The 13,672-nt window shown below is 38.5% G+C and overlaps 1 protein-coding gene across 5 annotated transcripts in view; it reads right to left on the bottom strand.

Annotated features, from left to right (window-relative positions):
• ROBO2 (roundabout guidance receptor 2) overlaps positions 1-13,672 on the bottom strand; it is a 1,057,727-nt gene that overhangs the window by 18,655 nt on the left and 1,025,400 nt on the right. For 4 of the 5 annotated variants that reach the window (XM_027648665.1, XM_027648666.1, XM_027648667.1 and 1 more), the window contains 2 exons: positions 5,618-5,800; positions 807-977 (listed from right to left, as the gene is read on the bottom strand). In XM_027648665.1, the coding sequence (XP_027504466.1) occupies positions 807-977; positions 5,618-5,800 (354 nt within the window). The remainder of the gene's footprint in view (positions 1-806; positions 978-5,617; positions 5,801-13,672) is intronic. The other variant, XM_027648669.1, reaches the window with a different exon arrangement.

Here is a 13,672-nt window from a genome sequence, read left to right as displayed (position 1 = left end):
TTTCCATCCACCTCTTTCTCCCCTCTGATCATTTCAACACCTACAGGTTCAAGGCCAGGAAGAGAAGAAATGAGGAGGAGGTGGCCAGCCAGCCACCTTCCTATGCAGTCTTCCTCAAAAAGTAGCAGGCAGCAATTGTGTCTTTTACCAGACTCAATAGTGGTAGACAAAGATAATGGAAGACAGAGCTGATCTTCGGCAGATCTTAGAAGAGCCTGAAATTTCCAGATGGGAAGCAGTGGTCAGAGAGGAGCAGAGATGTAAAAGAGGGAAACAAAGTCACTGAGGTCAGCGGATGTCAGGACTGAAGCAGCACAGACAAGACATGAGGCAGAATCATGGGAAAAGCATGGCACATGTTGTAGCTGTTGAATGTCTGTCTAAAACAGCACAAAGCAAACAGTGCTGCGGGAGTGGCTCTACGCTTCTCCTTAGGAATTCATGGCACACTGCTACTGGTGGTGGCTACTTTCACTTAATGTAAAATTACTCACAGGCCATTTTTTAATGTCAACTCCTGTGCAACACAGCCATTTTTGGGTAAGATTTATATCGAGATCTGATATCTCCTAAGAGATGCTAACGTGTTTCAGATCCGGAATGAAGAAATGCTCCTTGAAGGCTCACTTTACCAAGCTCCACACTGCCAGCGTTGCAATATTGCTCACAAGGCAACCTGGGGACCCCACTACACCAAACCAGTAATTCACTACAATCTATATTTCTTAAAAGATTGCTCTGCCTTCTCCCACTCAGCACAGCTGCTTGTTGCAGGTTATCATCAGGGCCCTCTCCACAACACTTACCATCTGTGATTCCCTCCCTACGATGAGGCAAAGGGGGCTGGTCCAACCGTCCTCCCTTGTGTTTTTTAGTGGGCCTCGGCCTCTGACCCTGATTGACAGCTGCACTGGTGTTGCTGTCAGTAGAAAAAGGACTGCTCGGCCGAGGTCTCTGAGAGGAAGAATATGCTTTGCCTACAAAAAAAAAAAAAAAAAAAAGAAGGAAAGAAAGAGAAACCAGATGAAAAAATGTTATTGCCTTGAAATGGGCTGTTCTATTAATGTCTGTTCCGAAACATTAAATCAGGCCTAATTCTCAGAGGCGAGTGTCCCCTCGAGGTTCCCACTGATGACAACTGCTTTAAGACACACCACAACAAGCGAAGTGATAAACTGGGCATTCTTTTGTCTTTAACTTTTATAATTAAAATTATTCCATCTGTTGTGATAAAACTACTGTATGCCATCTAATTCCTGCCTGCTCTGTGTGCTGAACAGATGTGTCATAACAACTCCTCAGCCTTGAGCAGGGAAGGAAAACAGTTCTGCAATCATATCAAATTTATCTCCTCCTGCCTTCCACTTTCATGTTTACCGAGCCAGATTCTCATTTTAGGGGCTCCCATATGCACTGTATATCTGGAGTAACTCCAGTGAGATAAACATAACTGATTTTGCAAGCTATGTAGCAGGGTAGGTTTGTATATTTAAGGGCTCTCTTTTCTCAAGAAATAAAAATGGGGGTATGTTGAAATGCTAACATTTTCCTGTTCATTTTCAGCACTTTTATATGTTAAAAAAAAATGTATTCTCACTGAATTTATTCCTCATATATATATATAAATATAAATATATATATATACACACATACAGACAAACTATCCAAGTTACATGATGTCTCTTAAAAAATATCTTTGATGCTGTTCTATGGAGCAGATGATTAAAAGCCTCATGCAGGAACTGTAGGAGCAGCGCAGTTCATTTACTACATTCACTTCCTCTTATTCTGATGTTTTTATTCAGTTAACTTAACTAGGCTTAATGTTTAATGCCAACTGATGAAAACTAAAGATCACCATCTTTTACTTCCTTTTGTTCATGTGTAGGTTGTTCTTGCCAAGTATCTTGGGGATGTTAACATTTTAATTTGTTTAAAACTGGTAATTAAAATTCTTACATGTTTTAATCCTATCTGCAGTGGAAAATGTATAAGTCAGTCAGACTTTCTGCTCTTTTAATGTTGCTGTAGGCCCAAATGGTGTTAGAGTTGATGGAAAGTGGCAAAATGGCTGTTGGTATTTTTCTGGTCAACTGAGCTCAAGCTAGTAAGGAGGTTTTTTTATCTTCTAGTTAACTTAGACCTGGGTCTACCCTGCTGCAAATCGTTTCAACAGATGCTCTTACTTCCAACATGCTGTCACATATGACCTGATCTAGATAAGCTTAATCAGGAGTAATATGCAGCTCAGCATATTGTTTGAAATATTCCCAGCGCAAAGAGGGCAAAGTGAAAAAGCAGTCGTAATCTCTCTAACATGGTGTTTCACATTAATATATACATGTTAGAATAATATGTCACTGTTTGACTTCAGAGATTTCCTGATTCTCTCAGGCTTGCCTTCTGACTGATGTGCACCCTGAGGGGGACACTGCTCCCAGGCAGGTTTGTCTCCCAGCTGTGGCTCTGCTAGCTGTTGGAGGTTACCACATTAGAACCCCTCAAGTGGACATTCCCTAACCCTCCTCTACCAAAAAAAGCCCAGTTGAACTTAAATGATCTGAAATCAATGCCTTTGCTAACCTGGCTCATTTTGACTGAAGTGGGTTACAGAACACCCACCCGAGCAGCTAATTCTGGAGCTGGGAAAAAAGCAGTAACAAACATTTGGGGGGAGGCTGGAAACATTAACCTCTATAGCTGGCACAGCTGCAGCCAGACAAAGACAAGTGATCAAGCCCTTTTTTCATGGATAAGGATAAAACAGCAGATGAACACAGAAAAAATATTAAAATTTCATTTAAAAATAAAAAAAAATCAGTAATGCGAAGAAATTGAGACATGAGCCTGAAATTCCATCTCAGCTCACAGTACACTGTACAGATGTTTTGTAAAAATAAACTCACATGCAAGTGCAACTAGTGAGTGTAGGATGCAGATTTTTCACACTTATTCTTTTGACTAAAGAAATGTGATTTTTCATTCAGAACATTGGTTTTAAAAAGAAATAGATGCCAAACCTTCTCTTTTATCCCTTCATGAAAAAGAGGCAAAATAAATAGCACTGACCTAAATCAGACATGGGGCAAACACAAATGATGTGCAGACTCCCCAAACACATTTTTCAATGCACTTAATAACTGATTACAGCATCTTGTATTGGTATGCAGCCCTTCCAGTAAGAGCTGCTGAGCAGTGTCAGACTTTGTAGCAGATTTAGTGTGTGTAAGTGGAGACAAGGATGAATCCACTAATTCTTGATTTAATTTCCCAAGGGTGTTAAAAAGGAAATCTGTCTGAACTTCATGGCAAATCACATGATGGCTTCTGGAAACTGGAATCAAAGTGCCTGGCAGGAGAGACACATTGCATCTGGATTTACCAGCACCTCTTACGCTTGGCAATCAAACATTCCCACGTGAGGCCATCAAGTTGGACATCTCCTTTAGTATCTACCAGTGAGAACATTTCACAGCTGTTCTACATGGGTGAAAATAACTGTCCAGACTGCAAAGGAGTAAAGAGTCAGGACCTTCAGACTCCCTCCAGAGCAATGAACAGAAATAACACTGCTGCTTCTCCACTGCTAGACACCACTTTGCACTGTGGGGGCTGCTGGGCCATACCAGGCACGTCTGACTGATCCCCACTACCCCGGGAGGCATCATCTCCTAATGAAACTGCAGTGAGCACCGGGGAGCTATTTCCATTTGCTGAGGTTTCTGTGAGGAAAAAGAGGGGAGGGCTGTTTGTTTACATGTGGGTTTTATTTTATTTCCATTTTGCCTGCTGGATCATTAAGAGAGTAAGAGGGTAATAATCATAAAGACTCTACCACAACTGCTAGATACTTTTTTGTACCCTACACTCTAATAGTCTGTCTGAGGAATTACACACGTGCACTCAGTTTAAGAGCATTCGTGACCTAATTAAGCTGGAAAAATACAACTGACAAGAGGGCTCTCAGCCTTTCATTGTATTTTCCATTCACATTGCTACAATGAGAAATCATATTTATTTTTAAATATCTATGTGTCTGTGTGCCTATCTACTTCTCTTATGGATGTGTTTATGGTGGGAACTGCACTTCTCAAAGGCCTGATAGAAGTGACATTAACTTTGGGTGAATTGTTGCATTAACTTTGACTGACACCAAGAACACCACAAAAAAAAAAAGTTTAGGAAGGATTTGCTCCTTTCTTTTCAGACTTAGAAGACTCTTCAAGCCCAATAGTGTATTTTAAATTATAGTTTGGCCATATGTGCCCATAGCAGATGAGTGAAGGTCTATATCGGTTCTTGCTTCGTCTTGCTTTGTTTTTTATCAAAGGATGAGGCAGATTTACTCAGTCAGTTTTCCACAGTGTAAGAAGCTACTGAGGGGTTCAACTATGGTGAAATAAGTACCTTTTAAGGATGACTGTGTATGACCAAAGTCAGTGGCCAAAGTCCCAGTGGTTTGGGAAAAGCCGTATGTGTTCACCTTCTAGATTGTTGGAGACATAGGACTTTGCCATCAACTCTTCTCATTATTCCTAATGTCCTTAAAAGGTGGTATTTGCCATGAAGTCATTGCATGCAGAAAGAGTGACATTTTTCAGGCCTAACATGTGAGACATTTCTCACAAGTGTACACATATTACTGGAGCAGAGACTTCACACCAGACTAATAGTGAAAAAATTTAAATGATAGGAACGTTATGGGACTTGTGGGCAGGAATTGGCTGAGGAAGTATAAGAAAATATGATCCAAGCTCATACTTTGCTATTAGATTTGTGGATTCAAATAATTAGTAATTTTGGCTTTTTTTATAAGACTAAGAAAATGCAATACATTTTTCCCCCTCCAGAATATTTAAAGATCATTTTTCCTTATCTTTTTTTTTAAATAGAAATAAGACATAAGAAGCTTTAAAAATACGAACTAAATTATATTTAGTTTTCATTAATTAATTTTAGAAGGTTGGCTGTTTTCAAAAGCAATAGTCACTTTACCTTTTTTACATTTTACTTGGCAGACTCAGTTGGCATAACTAAAATTAAATGTTATCAAAATATATTAACTTATTGAATCAAGTATTTTTAAATCAGCTATTAATAAAGATTTTAAACAGTTTGCAATGTTAACAATAAAAGCACACCAATTCACCCCATGCTTAGAAAAACTTCACAGAAAAATACACTTTTCAGAGAAGAAATGCAACAGAAGAGCAGGAATGGAGATTATAGTTTAAATATGATCTTCATCACTGGAAATGTGAATGATTGTGAGGAGATTTTTCAGAAAATAAGATCATCAAAACTGCAAGGCAGAATTAGTGATTTCTTCACTGAAATATTAAATGGAGCATTTGTCAGTAAATACACAGCAGAGTCAGTAGAGAGGGAAACTGCAGCAGACCGAAGGTGCAGATTAAAAGCTTGTGCTATTCACTACTTCAAACGACCAAAAATGAAACACAATGCAAAGTTTCATTGAAAGTATACCGATAAAAATATCTCCATCCACCTTATTCCATGCACGTTAGACAAGAGTGAGACGTGGGTTCACTGAGAGAAGAGAAGAGTAGGCAGAGACACCCTTCATGCAGAGAGCATCAACTTTGAGTCTACAAACCTGTTCTTGTCAGGCTGGTTCCATCCAGCCTAAACCCAGCTTTATCTGCTGCTGCAACCAGTGCTTGTGCAAAACTGCCGCTGGTAAAGATCGAGTCATCTGAGGAGCTACCTACACTAGATCTATGACTAGAAAAGTTACGGTCCTCATCAGACGCAGAACCCCATCCATTTACCATTGAACCTAAAAACAAATGTAGGGGTCTAGTGAGTTGTGCACATTTGATACCTTTTGATCATCTAAAGCTTAAAGACCCAATTAATATGTCCTTTCTCAACAGGAAACCCAAAATTCATTTGACAGAGCTTGGTACAAAAGAACAATATTCAGCTAAAGTTTAAAGACCCACTTAGTATGTCCTTTCCCAACACGAAACCCACAGTTTATCTGACGGAGTTTGTTATAATAAAGCACTATCAAAGCTAAGAGGAGTCTCATTCATAGATTGCTCCATACAGCTTTGATCCTGTAAACAGAATTATACATATTATCTACAAATGTGAAAGCTCCATAATAAATTCTTTTGAAAGTTAATAGATCATTTTTGGAATCGAAATGAATGTGATTGTTTTGGGGTTTTTTCACTTGACTTATTACAAACCAGTATCTAGTTTGATATTTGCAAAACCAAGTTTTAATTTTGGACAGCACACGTGTAAGTCTTGATAGATATGGCTAAAGTCAGACCTAGGCTTCAAGAGCTATCCTGAACAAGACTGGCTTTGTGTCATTTTGTCAACCAAAATTTTAAAATAAATAAGCAGTTTCAATGGCCTGAAGAAAACTGATCTAAAGTAGTTCATTCTAGTGGACTAAAGTAACTTTTTTGAAAGGTTAGAAATAATTAAGATTCAGCAGCAGAGCAAATATATGCTCAAATTTAATACTGAGTCAGTCACCAAGCCAATGTTGGCCCCATGGAACCTTCTAACCATGCGTTACCATCACTGCAGGAGATGAAAGTGATAACAACATCATAAAAATGCAGTCAGAAAACCAGACACCTGAAAAAGCATATGAAAGAAATATGGAAATCTTGACATAACTAGAATGTAAAGAGCAAAACAGTGAAGGAATCTTATTTGCTCTTCATTCATATTTTCCAGGAATAGAGCAGCCGTGCTAATGAGTTACCAAGTCCAGTTGAGCTGCAGAATACTTTTGGGACCTGAGCTGCTGCAGGGCATTGGATGGTGCTATGTAGACACAGCATATTGTTCTGACGTAGTACGGGCACCTATCTTGAAATATCTGAAATCTGCTTTTTAACAACAGTCACATGCATATGTTGAAAAAAAAAAAAAAAAGCCCCCAAAAAAGCCCAGTGAACCCACGAGAATCTGTAGAGAACTGGTTATCAAAGACATGAAGACACGTGGGGAAGGATAAATCATGGCCCTGATTTAAGTACTCAGTCAGCACAGCCGAACTTTGCAAATGTACATAAGATGTGTAGCAGAACAGTAGCCTGTTTCCAATCCACGTGCAAGAAAGTATTATGGTATTTAAAACTGCTAAGTAGTAAATCAATAATGACCTGCTTGTTAGCATCAAACTGATAGGCTAATTAACTAAAGGTGGTGTCAAATATGAAAAACATCCAGCAAAAACGAGTCATGAGCACAATACATGAATACTGGAATTCAGTACCATGTTGCACCACAAAGCCCAAGAACAATGGGTTATTTTGCGATGCTGCAGTGACCAAAGCTTTTAATGTCAGTGAAGTGGCAGGCTATAATAACAAAAGCCCATGCACTCTTAAGATACAAGAAAAGAAACAGAAGAGGTCTGTGGAGGTCTGACAGGCAGAAAGTGTGTTAAGTGCAACAGAGAGTGACAGAGTTCGATTCTGCTTGCCAAGAGCACACATAAAATTGTTATTTTCCAAACAGACTCGACCTGATGCAGACAGATGTAAGGGAGCCCAGACAGCAGCAAGAGAAGGCTAAAACTAAATTTCCTCCGAGAAGACAGTTTGTGAACTAACAATCAAAGTGCGATAGGATATCATAGAGAATGAGCAGTAAAGAGGCTTAGCAACAGTTACTGATGATGTATGAAAAGAGATACTACAGATAAAACACTTCATGAAGATGTAAGAAAATGAAATGCTATAGCTGAGGACATTTTCAAACAATCGCTTATCAACATGTTCTGCAAAATATGTAAGCACAAGCTGAAACATGAAAAATATAACTAGAGCTGCAGATATCAAAGGACGATACTTGGATGCTAAAAATTTAACATGTATCCCATTAGTTTCAGAGCCCAAGGGTTTTGTGTGATATGTTCTACTGTCTATGTAGAGACATATAAAACCATATACTGTACAGAATAGTTATTGTTTTTGGTATCATAGTCCATAAGACTATGGATATTTTAAAAGAACTTTTAATTTCTGCTTGCTCATGTTGCTCTGTCCATTTGCTAACCCCTCAGCTGTTACACAACATACACTACACATTGCAATTGGGATAGGACACCTTCAGGGTATGTCTAGTAGCTATTTTTCATCTGTTCTTTGAAGGACTGGATTGTCATTCAATCAAAAAAAAATAGGCCACGTTTTCAGTATGAAATATATTAAAAATCTGTAAAAGCCCATAATGCTCTCTTCCTAGTGTGTGTTCTACACACTCATAGATATGCCACTTTTTCTAAAAATACCTAAATTTTAACTGCTGTTATCAGACTGCCAGTTTTGTAGGCTAACCCTATAAAAAAGTCCTGTTCCTCAACTCCTTCACATTCCCATGAACAACAAGTATTATCAAGGCTGGGAATAGTGTGCTCTGCCCAGAGATCACTCTCCCTTGCCCTCTTCTCCAGCAGCTGTGCTAGGAGTGACCTGTCAGGCTGGAAGTCAGTTCTTGCAGGGATGTGAGTTTTACTGGGACATCATGACCTCACCTAGAGTTCTGCATCCAGTTCTGGCATCCCCAGCACAAGATAGATATGAAATCTAAGTGAGAGTGTGTCCAGAGAAGAGCCACCAAAATTATTAGAGTGCTGGAAAACCTCTCCTGTGAAGGTAGGCTGAGAGAGCTGGGGTTGTTCAGCCTGGAGAAGAGAAGGCTCTGGGGAGATCTCACTGCAGCCTTTCAATATATAAAGGGGGTTTATAGAAAAGACAGAGAGAGACTTTCTGATAAGGTCTACAGTGGCAGGACAAGAGGCAACGTTTTTAAACTGAGAGTAGGTTTAGACTGAATATTGAGAAAAAATTCTTCACTATGAGGGTGGTGAGGCACTGGAACAGGATGCCCAGAGAAGCTGTGGATGGTCCATTACTGGAGTGTTCAAGGCCAGGTTGGATGGGGCTTGGAGCAACCTGGTTTAGAGGAAGGTGTCCCTGTCCATGGCAGAGGGGTTGGAACAAGATGACCTTTAAAGGTCCTTTCAAACCCAAACCCTTCTATGATTCTATATGAAACTTATGGTTGCTGGAAGCAGAGGCAAAACTTTTTATAACTGCTGAAGTCAGCAAGATACCCTGAGACACACACAGCACCCGCAGCTGTGTGTGACCAGGGAGCTGACGGCAAAATCTCTACATTACTGATTCCAGAGCTATTCGGTTTCCCTGCATAAACAATTTCTTTTCCACACTAAAACTCGCAGCAGTGAAACCCTTTTTGCTTTGACCTGTAGAGGTGTGGACATTGCCCAGAAGGTATGGGAGTGCTGGAGCCCAGCCTGGGCACCTCAGGCCACCACACAGCTGTGTTAACACAGCACACGTGGTGACTACTCGTTTAAAGGCATCCACTGGCCTCTTGTTTTCCAAATCAGATGCACATTTGTTTTTCTCTGAATAAAGGCAAAATAAGAGATGCTGACGTTCCTTTCAGATCAACTGTGAATTTTGAAATGGGATGAAACAGGCTTTTAGTGTCTCCTTTACATGCAGCTCACTATGTGTTTTCCAAGAGCACATTTGAGTTTTTACGCTTTCTGGCAACTGTAAATTTTACTCTTGCTGACAGCAGCAGTAAATGCTTTATGCAGAACAAAATCAGCCCCGTGAAAAGTTGAACTCTGTTTTCTTGCTCCATAAAATATCTCTTGGTGCTAATGCAAACAGAAAGCATCCTGGCTCTCAGGGAAAGGTGAGGGGAATAGAGGTGCTAGCTTCTAGTAGACTGCATTGCTACCACTTTTAGCGGCATTTTGCTGGCAATAAAAATGCTATTTTTCTTTGTAAAGTGTGCTGTTGCTTTACTTAAATATAAAAATATCTAATGCACTTGTGAAACAGAAGCTGCTCACAACAAAGCTAACGCTTCTGAAAATACTTTTCTGTACGTATCAAACTCTATGTGCTTGCTTAAACTGAAGAGATGATGTCACTGGCACTTTCATGTGTGTGCACATGTGCTTTCCTTCACAAGACCACCAAGCACAGAGTAATGTTGGGTCCCTGCTCCCCTGCAGGTTTGGTTTTTTTTTTTTGATGGAACAGGGATGGACTCCTTAAGTTTGTGAAGAATGGGTGACACTCCTGGGGACTGATGCTACTTCAGCTGAAATCAGTTACAGATTTCTCTTAGCCTTTGTAGAGGAGAAAGACATTATCCTCTCTTAGATATGTCTAACCACTGCCATGATTACAAAGAAGAAATGCCCACTGATTTTGGTGAAAATGATGGAATAGAAGGGGAAATAGTCATTGTACCACTAAAATAAGAATCAATAATAGAAGGATATATAAATGCAGAATATAATTATGACCACACTTCAAAAACTAGACTTTTTCTCATACTTTACATTATAATTCACCATAAATGCCTGAATATTTAAATATATACGCCTGGAATAAACCCCTAAGTTTTAAATTTTTTATTTTGAGGCAGGAAACACTAAACAAAAGGAGGTAAAAATCATGCATACATATTTGGCACTTCACAGGTCCAACCATACTTAATGCCCTTCATAAACATCTAATGAAAAATGAATTTATGTCACTTAGCCAAATTTATTTCTGTTTGCATTCCATCTTTTGAGATTTTTTTGGTTTCCATATTGCTGAAAGGCACAAAAAAATTCTCAAATTTATTCAAGCTGTTAGAAAAGAAATGCACACAGAACATTAAGTAGTTGCTCAAATGTTGCTGAGCAGTAAAATACTATGATAAAGTGGCATCTTGCTGTGTCTCTATTACTTCTTCAGCACTAAAATTAATTTATGATCAGTCATCAATTCATTTACATGTCATTTTATGCTAAATCTATCGTTGCTGATGAATGCATATCCCTAGATCCATTAAGCTAGAGTAAAGTCTGTGCTTTATAATATGACCCTGCTAATTGTTGCATTACCATTTTTATGAGATACAAAAAGTAGCAGTTTCCTATTTTCTGAGCACATATTTAATCCATGAAACATATTCTACCGATTAAAAGCAATCTGTCTTAACTGCTTATAAAATAGAATTTTTTTGCAATAGGTATCCCAAAGCAAATCAATATAAATATTGAGCTCTGCCATGGTAAAATATGGCTCATGAAAATGATATTGTGCAATTTTCAAGAATTATTCCATTTGTTCTCAGACACAACGAATGAAAAACTTTTTCCACGCAGACAGTGATCAGTGATTCTTTTAACCAAGACCTAAACATGTCAAATAAGGGATATTCTTTCTTGCTGAGCCATACAGCCTACAGAGATTTTTATAATTTCAGATCTATACAATTCTATTGAAAAAAAAAAGTTGTTATCCATTTGCTGTGGCACTGTTTACAAGAATATCTCTCTGTTTATGTCAGTTTGCACCAGTTAGGTAAAAGAGGGCTCGTTCTAATTTCCATGCTAGTTGATGGGTGTATCTCTCCCCTCAGTTAAGATGCACCAGGACTGAAGATACAACAGTCCAGCTTGCACTATCAGCTTCACTGGTGGTGCTGTGGGAGGAGAAAATAAGGAGAGGGGAAAGAAAACCCCCAAACCATAATACTTAAATCTGAAAAAACTAGCCTTGTTCTTAGTGATTTCAGTGAGAGGCAAATTAATTTCTTATACGGTCATCACATGCAATTAATTAAATCTATTAAAGTAGAATAATATAACAGACTCTTTGTGATCATTCATGCCATAACTCTGCACAACAATTCATTATTAAGGCAAACATTAAACATAAGCAAAAGAAAATACATATTTCATTGTGTCTCCAAAAGCAAAAAACAACCCTAAATAATCGTGAATTAAAAGTCAAGCGAGCAAAAGTTTTACCACTGCTTTCCAGTTCTTTTTTTTTTTTTTTTTTTTTTTTTTAAAGCAGAAGCAGTGACTAAGTATCCTAACAAACTGGAAATGGAGAAAAACTTCGGCTTTAATTTCATATTCCATCCCACAAACATTCAAATCCAAACCTCCCTCCCCGAGTTCTCTTTGCCATATCTGGAGAATGTTAAGATACAGTCACTGTGCACTCCTCCTTTCTTTGCACTTTATTATACACGTCAACATTATGTCTCTGCCACCTGCGAAGAGAAAAGCTTAATAGCGCAGATTAAATCCTTGTCTGAATCTTCAGCTAGCTGTAACTAAAACTCGAGGGCCTGGAAGACAACTTGACTTTTAAACAGTTTAAAGCAGCAACGCTGTGGTGTCAGAGGAATTTAGTAGTTTGCGCTTTGGCTCACGCAGTGCCAGGGTTTCCCCTCAGAGAATCCCACATTTTGGCACTCAGTGAAATCCTGGGTCTCAGCTCAGTCAGGAAGAACAAAGCACCATTTCAATCCAAGAGCATGCTAACAGTACAGGGTGAGGAAACTTGCCCTGCTCCCTGCACAACAACTCTATTTGAGGGAAATCTGGACCAAGGGATGTCAGTATAGATTTCTCACAAACACCGAACTCACAAGGTACTTCAAAATGAACAGAAATATTGCTTCATCTGGGTCAGATATTCTTATTTGTCTCTATTTTCAAATATAATGTTTTGGAAAGTGAAAACATGGTCTAAAAATTCCTAGAAAAATGCTGGTTTAAGTCACCAAAGGCTCTGTGAAAAGAAGTAGCTTATATATTCTCAGTGCAATAAAACAATTTAGTTGTTCTACAGTATTTTAAAAGCAATCAAATTGAAGAATGAGAAGCAGCTTGGAAACAATGAAAGCAATTTGCTATACCCTCATTAACAAGAGTAAACGCAGCCTGGAAGAGTTAACAGAAACAGATAAACAAAAATTAGGATTCTCTTTTGGAAAAAAAGAAAAAATCCCAAGTATAATAAGCAGTTTCCTTCCACCCCTAAAAAAAAACCAATCCCAAAACAAACCGTCCTAAAATCAGGGTTTTACCCATGTATTAAATGAGGAAAACAGAAGCAGTTTTGTTATTTGTATATTTTGCCATTTTACAGATAATTTAGAATAACACTCTGGGTGTATTTTTGTAAGGCTGTAGTTCCCTAATTGTTTTAAGTCAATCTAAGCATTGGCTATATGCTATAGGGGCAATCTATCATCCTGCTTCCCTTCCAGCTGCACATTCCCTTCCTGCAGTGCCAGCACACACCTTGCCATGCGGTGAACCAGATCAAGGAACAGATCCAGCTAGTAATTAAACAACCAAAAGAAAAAGCAAAAGGAAACCCTTAATTTTCACCTGGATGAGGCCACATCAAGATAGTGGTGGTGATGAGTGGGAGTGCACTAAATCACCTTAAGTACACTCCCAGTCTACATAATCAGGTTCTGCCCAATTTCTTCTAAAATAACACAGCAGGAAGTTTTTAACACTCCAATAATTACAGCCCAATAATACAACAAGATTTATAAATACTATAAGAAACTTGAATATTATTCATAAAAGGTTAAATTGTAATAAACACAAAAGTGTACAACTTGGAGAAGGAATACAGCTATTCCTTTTTTGCTCTAGGTATGGTGGTCCAAAATATCAGGCGAAAATGCAAATGTGAAATAATTTTCTGATTTACAGATACATAAACATTGGCATATTAATATATACCAAATGAAAAAGATATACAAACTCAATTTTTTTTATTTATTGCTGTATTACCACTGCAAAACTCCTACTGCATTC

The sequence above is a fragment of the Corapipo altera genome, unplaced genomic scaffold (genome assembly GCF_003945725.1).
Source record: "Corapipo altera isolate COAL_440 unplaced genomic scaffold, ASM394572v1 58, whole genome shotgun sequence".
NCBI classification, from domain to species: domain Eukaryota; kingdom Metazoa; phylum Chordata; class Aves; order Passeriformes; family Pipridae; genus Corapipo; species Corapipo altera.
Note: the sequence above shows the minus strand (reverse complement) of the source record. Positions and strands in the feature narration are given on the sequence as shown.